The 11,688-nt window shown below is 41.4% G+C and overlaps 1 protein-coding gene across 2 annotated transcripts in view; it reads right to left on the bottom strand.

The window, feature by feature from the left end:
- Positions 1 to 443: 443 nt before the first annotated feature.
- BRD7 (bromodomain containing 7) overlaps positions 444 to 11,688 on the bottom strand; it is a 53,641-nt gene continuing 42,396 nt past the window's right edge. Inside the window, exons 9-17 of one of the 2 annotated variants that reach the window (XM_012642617.1) lie at positions 11,334 to 11,409; positions 8,265 to 8,372; positions 7,742 to 7,877; positions 5,521 to 5,632; positions 3,648 to 3,704; positions 2,087 to 2,201; positions 1,645 to 1,788; positions 1,301 to 1,444; positions 444 to 676 (exon numbers count right to left, since the gene is read on the bottom strand). In XM_012642617.1, coding sequence (XP_012498071.1) covers positions 621 to 676; positions 1,301 to 1,444; positions 1,645 to 1,788; positions 2,087 to 2,201; positions 3,648 to 3,704; positions 5,521 to 5,632; positions 7,742 to 7,877; positions 8,265 to 8,372; positions 11,334 to 11,409 — 948 coding nt within the window. In that variant the 3' untranslated portion in view covers positions 444 to 620. The remainder of the gene's footprint in view (positions 677 to 1,300; positions 1,445 to 1,644; positions 1,789 to 2,086; positions 2,202 to 3,647; positions 3,705 to 5,520; positions 5,633 to 7,741; positions 7,878 to 8,264; positions 8,373 to 11,333; positions 11,410 to 11,688) is intronic. The other variant, XM_012642618.1, reaches the window with a different exon arrangement.

Genomic DNA, 11,688 nt, shown 5'->3' with positions numbered 1-11,688 from the left:
TTTTTTTTTTTTTTTTTGAGACAGAGTCTTACTCTGTTGCCGGGGCTAGAGTGCCGTGGCATCAGCCTAGCCCACAGCAACCTCAAACTCCTGGGCTCAAGCGATCCTCCTGCCTCAGCCTCCCGAGTAGCTGGGACTACAGGCATGCGCCACCATGCCCAGCTAATTTTTTTTTCTATATATTTTTAGTTGTCCGATTAATTTCTTTCTATTTTAGTAGAGACGGGGTCTCGCTCTTGCTCAGGCTGGTTATAATTTCTTTAATGGGGAGTATGGCAAACGTGAACAGTGAGCGATTTTAATTATTTTGGGGATTTGCTTCTTTGCGTGGGTGAGGGTGAGAAAGGCCGTTCGTTCCCTGAGCTGCTCTGTCACTCATCCTCAGACGTAGCCCCGGGGAAAGGTCAGGGATAACTCGGTCAGGATGCACAATACTCCTCTCAGAGTCCCAGGTTCAGCTTTATTACCTAATATAAGTCCAATCTCTGGAACATTAAAACTGACTGTTCCAAAGTTTAATTAAAAACACAATTTACAAATATTTAATATCTTCTGAAAAGCATTTCCAAGTTAAGAATGGAAAAATATGTACATAATATATAATCAAATACCATTTGGCCTTAAATCCCATCAGGTCCACACTCGGCAACATCAGTCTTTTTAGGTTCTTCAAAATCTGCAAGAGAAAGACACCACACTTCATTCAGCACTCTTTCCCTTTTAATTAGAAAAAGGCAGTGAGGGGAGGCTACCAGGCAGAAGAGGAACTGCTGACAGCAGTCCTTCACCACGTCCAAGGTGGAAGACGAGGTGCACTAGCAAGTCATCACTGTAGCTTTCTGGCAACTGTGTGAAATCTTTATTTTTTGGACAAGACAGAAAGAAAACCAATAGTTTTATATACCAAGAACAGAGATAAAATCTTTCAAATGTTATGTGAAGGAAGAGGACTGATGTTCCTTTTACAGTCAGCCCTCTGTATCTGAGGGTTCCACGTCCGCAGATTCAACTAACTGTTGACAGAACATATTAGGGAAAAAACCCAATAAAGAACAACACAACTAAAAATGATACAAATAAAAAAATACGGTATAACAACTATTCTCAAAGCGTTTACATTGCACAAGTAATCTACAGACGAATTAAAGTATACAGGAGGATGTGCGTAGGTTGTATGCCATTTAATATCAGGGACTTGAGTATCCACACATTTTGGTATCCTCGTGGGTCTTAGAACCAATCCCCAGCAGATACCGAGGGACGACTGTACTCATTCATCCCAGAGAACAAGGGCACGTACCTTCTGTTAAATCTACAAAGCTGTTTTCTACGACGGGGGAAGGAATGGAAATCCCCATTGCTTTTCGAACTCCATACATGCTTACGATATCACCTGGAGTTACTTGCTGCGCAAGTTCTTTAAGATTATTGGTCACTTGTTCAGCTAAAAAGAAAAATATTTCCACTTATTGAAACGTCATTCCTTTAGATAATTTTTAAAAAATCCAAAAGAACAGCAAACATATAGATGCAAAAACCACAGTATTCACTTCAGCATTTCTTTACAGTGGTATCACTACTGTACTCAGAAGATTTTTCCTTTAAGCATCCCCTGATTCTTCTCTTACTGGAGTTGCAACATACCGAGATGCACTTCTCTATATGAGGGACCCAAGAGACAGATCATATTGGGAGGGGGTCTGGTGCTCAAACGCTCATTCTGGGCATCCTGGAGCTCCCTGAGCAATTTGGTGGTCTCGTCAAGTTTCTTCTGGAACATTTCAGCTTCTGGGTGGTAAGAGAGAGAACACACTAAAGAAAACATGGACATACCTGTGTTTGACCTTGTGTGGTAAACAAAGTCCTGTGCTTGAGGGCTTTGCTAATTATTGGTTAGCCTTCTCCCTCCAAAGAAGTAACCCCCCTCAAGCAAAATCAACACCACAGCCATGCTTTACTATTCATTTAGCTTGGCTAGCCAAGATTTTCCCGTGGTGAATGGCATGCTAATCTGAACTGATGTGACATCAAATCTCGACTGCCTGTGTTATGCAGTGTTTCCGCCAAAGCCTCCGGAAGTACTCACCTTCAGAGTCAAAAACCTCGACTGGAGCACCAAAGTTTGTTACCGCTTTCAGGGCTGTGAGCCTGTCCTGAGTACTGGAGTCCAAATGCCCTGCTGGCTCTATTTCTATAATCTGCTTCAAAAGAAAAAAAAGGCAATTATTTGAGCTTGCTAAACCATGACAGCGCTAACTAGAAAGTACAAAAATGGCTTGTGTTTATAGGCAATTTATTCTACCTATTTACTCTGGAGTCCTAATTTTGATGCTTACAGAAAATGTCTTTCCAGAACACCCTTTAAAAATGCTATTTCCAAATCTTGGCAAAAAAAGTGTCCATAAATCCATACTTCTCTGTAATGTAATGATGTATCTTAGACAATTTGCATCATTTGTTTCATATGGCAACCGTTCTAAAGATAAAATAATAAGAGCCTTGTTACTGTTTAAATTGTGAAGAGCTTTTGGTGATTATGGCAATGCCTTACGTTTCTGAGACTCAAAGGCAAATGTTTCCGCCCACGCAGTACATATACTTGCATTCTTACAGTAGATCTGTAACCTAAGATGCTTCCTGGGTCTCCTCTAGGCTCCTACACTAGCCTGTCAATATTGCATGGGAGAAACAAAATCTTAAAGAGTGGAGTTTTATTTTTGGAACCGTAAGACACGGAGTTTCCATAACCTCGACACTACTTTTTAGGAATAGATCAACCCAGATATTAAGTAACCAAAAGTTAATGGTTCATTTATACGATGGTATTGTACTCTAAGCTCAATCAGTCTGAACATCTGACCTACCTACACACATGCAGGCTAAAAGTGTGTGGCGGAGAAAAACTGTACAATTGTGCAACTTGGCACTAGTATGCACTTACGGTTTGCCATTTCAGCTGGGCCCTCACAACTCATTTTATTTCTTACAGAACTTCCTTTCCCATTCTCAAGATTTCTTTCATTCTCGCCCCTTCGCTAAGCACAGGACCTTGTTTGGCTCCTCTTTCCTTGAAAACACCACAGCCGTGTAACTACCATCTACACCTTCATCATCTCTACTTGCTCTCCCATCTCAATTTTTCTTTCCCCTCAGCTGAAGGGCTTATGTCTCTCCCATCTTAAACAATGTCCCTTCAGCACAGCACAGTTTCCCTCCACTCATTTAGCTCACTGAAGTCAACCCCCCGCCCCTGCCCATTTTAGTGAGCCTTCTCTGATCAAGGGTACACATGACACTGGCCGGGCCCCTCTCACTGGGCTTCTGTGCAGCACCTGACACTGCCGAACCGCCTCTTTTCCTGCTTATCATCTTCCATGGCTTTCCTGCCTTAACTACTGCTCTTCTCCAAGATTCTGTCCTTTGACCTTTCCCAGGCTACATGTTCTCCCTGGACAGTCTTGTCCACTCTAATGACTGAAATAAAACTCTACCTTTTCATCAACAACTTTCAGATCCACACCCGTAGGCCAAATCCTGGAGCTCCAGGCCTGCATCTCCAGCAGTGTCCCAGATCACACTAACCATCAAAGGTTTGCTCCTTTTCTTATCCACAAAGATATTTCTTATAAGGAATAAAATATAATCACCTCCATTTCTTTTGCTGTGTCAAGTGTCCTAGTATGACCTTCATCTTCAGGTGATGTCTATAAGGATAAAGAAAAACAACTTTTAATGAAAATATATGCAAAGGCAAATATCAAGGAAAATAGAAAACTGTCAAGACTTTCATGGCAAGAGAAAAGGAGTAAGAATATGGACTATTAGAATATGATTTTTTAAACCAAATGAATGTAATTATTAGCATTTCAGAGTATTTTGTGAGTTGGCACACTTCTTACTAGTGATAATGAAATATTCCCATGCCAGATTAAAAAGCTATACGCATCTCTGACAAGGAAAAGACAGGGAGGAACGCTAGGGACTACCGTGCATTAAAAGAGCAACATTCTCAGAAAGCAAAGGATTACTGTAAAATATTCAAATGCTACAGAGAATGTGAAAGCTTCTCATAATCCTGCTCTTTAGAGATAATGCACATATAAACAAACAAACGTGTCATGGACATCAATCAATAATGATGTGCTCTTTCTTTGAAAGGTTGTATATTGTGACTCACGTAACCAATTCCCAATTTCTTTTCCTTTTTTTTTGAGATAGGGTCTTGCTATGTTTCCCTCACTAGAGTGCAAGTGGCATCATCATGGCTCACAGCAACCTCAAACTTGTGGGCTTGAGTGATCCTCCTGCCTCAGCCTCCCAAGTGGCTGGGACTACAGGCGTGTGCCACCATGCTTGGCTAATTTTTCTATTTTTTGTAGAGATGGGGGTCTTGGTCTTGCTCTTGCTGAGGATGGTCTCGAACTCTGACCTTAACTGATCTTCCTGCCTCAGCCTCTCAAAATGCTAGGATTATAGGCGCCAGCCACCATGCCCGGCCCCAGTTCCCAATTTCTAAAAATAATAAGCAATGTATCCTTTTATGTAACTCTTTTTATAACCTAGGATAAATTCTAAGAAGAGTTTGATACTGCTGGATCAAAGGACAGAGACACTTTACATTCTGAAACACACTGCCATATTCATCAAATGAAAAATATTCAATTTTAGTTAGAGTATTAATTAATTCAGATTAACTGATGGGAAGGACACAGTAAAAATATTTTGAATTGATACAAAGTTTAATATTTTTTAGGCCATGTGAAGAGAGCAGTTCATGTGCTAGAATTTTACAGTAGTTATCACCGAACTTGACCTGACTGAGGATTGACCTTAGCTGTGCTGACAGGTCACCCAGCAACCATACGTGCAGTGTGGGCAGGGTACCAGGTACTAGAGTCACAGCCACCATTAAGAGTTCTGACCTCCGAGAGATAAAGGGTTCCTCTAACCATGGTGACAATTGTGGAGATCAATTCTCCTCTGCACCATTAGGAACGTTTTCTGGTTCTAATCCTTGAGTCAAGACTCTGAATCACTCCCGATGATGAACTATCTCCAACTGAACTAGAGGTAGTTTACAAGCGTTAATAAAAGACGGCAACAAGGAAGCTTTTTACTTTGTAATTGAGGCTCCTCCCACAGTGCTATGACTGCATAATAAGGAAAAGGCCATTCCCTATCATTTTAGCCAACTTAGTTTCAAGCCAGTGAGCAAAACTTCCCTTTTTTGTTAGGGTACATAGCACCTGCTGACTTCCTAATTATAAACCCCATTTTGGGAACCTACACTCCCAAGATCTGGAGATGATGCCAACGCTCTGGCCCTTACAGATCCCTGTGACTGACTGACTCCTTTCCGTTCACTGTCCTCCACCCGTGGCCTCACCCCGGCTGGGCTGCCTTTCAGGGGAATGGAGTCCAGCTGTCAGACTGGTTAATCCCATGGTTTCACAACACTGAATGACTAATACTTGGGAGCCAGTAATAAATTATACCCTGTTTCTTCAGCAGCATTCTTACCGTGTCCAACTCTTGTAGGGTCCTAGAATGCCCTCCTTTTGTTAAAACATCCAGTAAACTATCTGCCATAACATATGGATAATCTTGGCATGTGGCTAAGAACTCATGGATGCTGAAACAGAGAGGCAGGAAAGTCACTTCCATGTAAGTCATCTCCCTTGGCTTAATCCTCCCATCCAAGCCAACTGTTTCCAGCAGATGCCCTTAGTTTATACACCAGGATGTAAAACTTTGTCTAGACACAACACTCTATTTACGTATTTACTAGTGACTACTTTATCAAGAGAGAATTAAACAATATCAAGAACACATTGAAAATTAAATGCTCCTGAGGACCCCCCAAACAAAAGTAAGATGTCAGTCGTGGGGTGTAGAACTCAGTCTTTGGCGCTTCTGCTCCTCCCCACTTTGCTTCCTCCCTAAGATGATCTTACTCACCTCAGGACTTCCACGCACACTAAAAAACTCAAAGCTGTACCTCCAGTTTGGACCACACTCTGTGGACAGCTCCATCTGGATGTCCAATAAGCGTCTCAAGTTTAAAATATCGGAAACAGAAATGCTGGATCTTCCCTAGAAGTTTTCCAAACTCTCCCCCTTCTCAGTAAATATCAACTACAGCCTTTCAGGCCCAGTCTGAAAACCCTGGCGTCATCCTCGCCTTCTCGGTCTCTCACACTGCACTCCGGTCAGCAACGGAATCCTCCAGGCCGACTGCCGATCCCTCTCAGCACTTCGACTGCCACGCCCCAGTCCACTTCTCACCCCCCGACTTCTGTCCTTGACCCTCTGTATTCAGAGTGAGCTTTTTAAACCTGTAAGCCAGGCTGGGTGACTCCTCTGCTCACATTCCACCAGTAGTTTCCCCTCTCACTTAGAATAAAACTTCGAGTTCATACAAAGATGTACTCTCACCTGTTACCTCTCTGACCACCTTCCCCTTCACTCGTTCTTCTCCTTACTGCTCTTCTGCTGTTTCTTGAATGTGTCAGGCAGGCCTTTGCCTGGGAAACCTCAGGGCCTTTGCACAGCTATTTCACTGGCTAGAAATGCTCTTCTTTCAGGTGGCAGCACTGTTGCTTCCTCACTTCCTTCAGTTTTTGCTCCACTTTCACTTTTGTAGCAAAGACTTCCCTGACGACCCTATTTTAAACTGCACCCCTCTCCCAACTCAGCACCACCATCTATCTATTTTCTTTTGCTGCTTCACTTTTCTCCAAAGCACTTGTCACCATCTCACAGGAGGGCATGGGTCTCTGTCAGCACTGTTTCCCTGTGGAACCCCCAGCATCTAGAATAATGCCTGGCACACAGTGGGCGTGCAATGCCTACTCGTGGAAGGCACAGATAAATAGTCCAGAAAGAACGCATTCAAGCTGCTAAAGTCTAAAGGATATAAATGCTTGATCTGAAAACACATTCAAAACACTCTGACTTAGGGACTCCTGCCTTCTAAAAACAACAACAAAACCACACATACTCATGTAAAAGTGAACAGTCCTCCTTTATCAGAAAACCACAGGACTGGTTAATCTAGAGGGTTAAATTCTTTTACATAATGAAAGTTAACAAGGTACCAGTCCTAAGAAGGCATAACCCAAGTTCAACGCTGCACTCTGAGCCAGAATCCTGGTTAGTCAAGATGGCATCTCGTGTTGATGGGATGCAAAGTGCTCGGCATCTTAAACAGGAACACAGGTATTATCTTCCCACAGACACATGTGAGAGTGTAACTGCAACAGTGTGTCCGGTACGTGATGGGTCAAACAGGCTTGTAAGTGGATTGCCTTAGGTATTGAGCCATCATGTCCTACCTCAGTATCTTGGGGAAAATGTGCAGTGGGTTCCCAAACTGGTCAAGTGTAGAACACAACTAACTCACGGACACACAAAAATGTTATAGCAGAGCAGATGATACCATCAACATTTTGAAGTAACAAGATCTTGAACTTTGGTATCAGTTGAGGTACATAGTGTTTTTAAAAAATATATTTTTGTAATAATTAAAATACTGCAGATGTCAGTATCAAGGAGACATGTTCTCTCATTATTCATTAAAGGATAATGATAACTACTGGCTTATTATTGTCAATTAAGAAATTTACTGAACACATTTTCTACCATTTGGATAACTTTGTAAGTCTACCCACAAATCACATATGTACATTAATATTTTAGAACAATATGGTACACTTCAAATATTGATTAGTTGGTGACTCACCTGAAATCGCTTGGAAGATCAGAGTCTTCCCCATAGGTTGAATAGATTAAATCAGAATCATCCTTGCTGATATTTGCAAACGTGGAGTCATAATGTGGTGCATAAGAACTGTAGGGTCCATAATTCAAGTATAACACTGTTGAAAAAATTAAATACTACAATACCATTCTTTAACTCGTATGTCAATCTGTTTTCTTATTTTAAAGAAGATATTCCCTTCTAACTTTACTTCATTGACTGGTATACAAATCTTAAGACATTTTCTCCCTACAGATACTTGTAAAGTTGCAATTCAAGTGAATTCTTCCCCAAAAGAGGGAGAGAGAAATAGAAAAAAAGAACAAACTCATTTTGAATACTAACACTTGATTTTCCAGTTTGTTCTGAAATTAATAGTTAATTGATGGTGCAAAAATATCACCAAGAGAGCTAGTGAATAAAGCAGTGAATGGTAATAATTATGCTTCCTTTCCTAACTCCCTGAAACAGAAAAAACATGGCTACTATGCAGGAGGAGCCTCACCTGGAGTTACTTTGTTTCTTTTATCCTCTTTGAAGCCCTGCAAAGTATTCACTCCAGACTGAAGTCTTCCAGTTGTCATTCCCAGCCTTACAGGGCAGTATCCTGGTTCTAAAACATAACACCGAGCACAGTGAAGGAGGCATAAGTGGTAATGATCCACATAGGCTACTATATTACTTCATGTTATCTGCATGACTGTGAAGAGGTTGTAGTAATAGCCCTTACTATACCTTTCCCTCTATTTTTTTTTTTTTTTTTGAGACAGAGTCTGGCTCTGTTGCCCTGGCTAGAGTGCCGTGGCGTCAGCCTAGCTCACAGCAACCTCAAACTCCTGGGCTCAAGCGATCCTCCTGACTCAGCCTCCCGAGTAGCTGGGACTACAGGCATGCACCACCGTGCCCGGCTAATTTTTTCTATATATATATTTTTAGTTGTCCAGATAATTTCTTTCCACTAATTTTTAGTAGAGACGGGGTCTCGCTCTTGCTCAGGCTGGTCTTGAACTCCTGACCTTGAGCGATCCACCCACCTCGGCCTCCCAGAGTGCTAGGATTACAGGCGTGAGCCACCGCTTCCGGCCTCTCTATTTTTTAAGACAGGGTCTCGCTCTGCTGCCCGGGCTAAAGTGCAGTGGTGCCATCATAGCTCACTGTAACCTCAAACCCCTGGGCTCAAGGGATCCTCCTTGTTAGCCTCCTGAGTAGCTTGGACTACGGGGTGTGTGCCACTATGTCCAGCTAATTTTTATATTTTCTGTAGAGATGGGGTCTCGCTATGTTGCTCAGGCTGGTCTCAAAATCCTGGCCTCTCAAACTGCTAGGATTACAAGAGTGAGCTAACTCACCTGGCCACTATATGCATTTTTAAGATAAAAAAATCAGAGCTTAGAAAGACAAGAAAGGTAGCCAGGACCAAAACCTGGACCTTTTCATTATATATTCCTGCTTCCTGGAATTCTTCATACCCATGTTTACATTTCCTTTAAAAATAAAATTTCTCTTGAAAAGAAAAACCAATAAAATACTCAAAAGCTGGGACTTCTCATGTTAAGATGAAAGTAAACCAGTAGAAAAGTTAGTCAAAGACTGAGTACGGACAAACACCTGGATTAAAGACAACGTGAATTCATAATATTAATACATTAATGATACATTAGTATCTAGGAGAGGCATACTTTCAGTGCAATGAAAAACAGCCTTTAAAAATGTGATCTCTGTGAATCAGGAATGAATCCCTGCAATAAAACTGGGAATATGTGACACAGGCAGAAATCATGAGGTGGACTGAAAAGGATGCTATCAGGAGAAATATGGCCTCCAACAGTACCCAATAGAATGGGCTGTCTTATACTCTGAAGAAGAGTCTTGGTTTCTGTAACACGATCACCCTGGAACAGAGGCTGTTGCCACAGGATCGGTGTGGTGTAAGAAACTTCAAATATCTAAATCAGATCTTCTCTCCTTCTCAGTGATCAGTCTAGAGTTTGGTTTCCTCATGAGTGACGGTACTGGAGGATGAAGCTGAGAAGATGGATGGGGCACATTCTACCTTAAACCAGTGAAGTGGCCCACCAGGGGAGCTGCTGTGGCGTGAGGAGTCAGGTCAGCCTGGGCCACGTTTGATTACGTCCACAGGAGACGGAAACCCAGGAAACCAGACCAAGAGCACAGACCAGACACCTGGCTTCAAAGAAAGGGCTAGATCTTGAGGTGTCACCTCAATCAGTTAACGTCATCTCCCGTTGCCAAATTTTTACCACAGCTATACTAGAAAGAGCAATGTTCTCAATCTTGTGGCATTTTCTCTGACCTATGACCATATAAATTCTGCTATGAAAAATTCACATCAAAGTAGAAAATGAGTTTTGTTTTAAGAACATAGCACTGGCTCTGTTCTCCTATTAGCGTTCCCCTCCTTTAGAGAACATCAACAAGCTTGCCTTTCACTCTTCGAGGGCATTAGGCTCTTCCCTGCACCACGGTTTTTTCACCTGCTGTTCTCTCTGCTACTCCCCATCCCTCGCTCACCTTTTGGGGATCAGCCTAAACATCACCTCCTTCAGGAAGCCTCCCCTGACCCCCGAACACTAGGCAGGTACCTTCTGTTACACACAATCACAGGTGTTCTCTTCTTTTCTAGTACTTATTCATGACAGATACATCTTCATATGATTATTATTTTTTGTTTGTGCCCTCCTCCCCCTTCCCTACAGAACTGAAGGGGAAGGGACTTATCTCTCCTGTTTCGTTCCCTACTGTATACCCAACTCTACTGACAGCTCCTAAGACAGAGCCTGCCCACAGCAAACAATATCGACGACTATTTCCTTAAGTGTAGGAATTTTGTCATTATTCAGTTTTGTATCCTCAATTACCTCTCATGACAGTATGAAAATGGATATTTATTAAATAATGTTATCACATTTGCTTATCACATGATTTTCCCCCTCAGAATGACAAAAAGTTCTTATTCTTGTGTCAAATTTCAAAATATTCCCTATATTATATCTCCATTAAGACATCATCTGAGAAAAGAAAACTACGACTGAGGTTCTAAAACACTGATTGCCAACCTTCATAAACTTTCTACTGACCACAGTGAAAAACATAATGTCATTAAGTATAAATACTCCATTTTATTAAGGTACTACGTGGCAAATACATTAATTCTTTTCACTGAAAGGAAAACAGCAGTTAAATTTGTTATGTCATAATCTGAGGGTATGAGATACCTCTAGAAATAACAAAGTACATACATCACAGTTCTTTTAAAACCAGGGATAGAAATTACTGCCTAAATTTTGTGGCTTTGTTGATGGTGGGTATAAAATATTTCAGGGACTTTGTATTTTAAGGAAAATTTGATCTATAGTCCCTACTTTAGGATGAAGTGAAAGTCAGGCTGGCTGTTACCACGAAATATATACTCTCTAGCCAAATTCTTTGTGGATAATGACATGGTTGGATTTATCAATATTTAGGATTCCTGGTTTAAAATGTTAACCCAGGCTACTACTGTTCTTTGACAAATAGCATGAATTTCATGCACAGTCTTACTCTGTGATCCTACCTCCTACAATGGGATCCACAGGATGGAGAAGTCCCAATGTTGTTGTTCCATCTGGTTTTCTTCTTTCAAATTCGCACTGCAATGACCACGGGTATTCAAATGGAATAAACTGCTTTACACACGAGATTGAGTACCCATTATCTGAAATGCTTGAGACCAGAAATGCACTGGATTTCAGACTTTTTCCCAATTTTGGAATATTTGCATATGCACGAGGTATCTTGGGGATGGGACACAAAATTCATTTATATTTCATATACACCTTATAGACATAGTCTGAAGATAATTTTGTAAGTATTTTTAATAATTCTGTACACCCATCACGAGATCAGGTATAGAATTTTCCACTTGTGGT

This window comes from Propithecus coquereli, unplaced genomic scaffold, assembly GCF_000956105.1.
Source record: "Propithecus coquereli isolate 6110/MARCELLA unplaced genomic scaffold, Pcoq_1.0 Scaffold180, whole genome shotgun sequence".
Classification (NCBI taxonomy): Eukaryota; Metazoa; Chordata; class Mammalia; order Primates; family Indriidae; genus Propithecus; species Propithecus coquereli.
The sequence above is the reverse complement of the archived record's forward strand: the minus strand, read 5'-3'. Positions and strand labels throughout refer to the sequence as shown.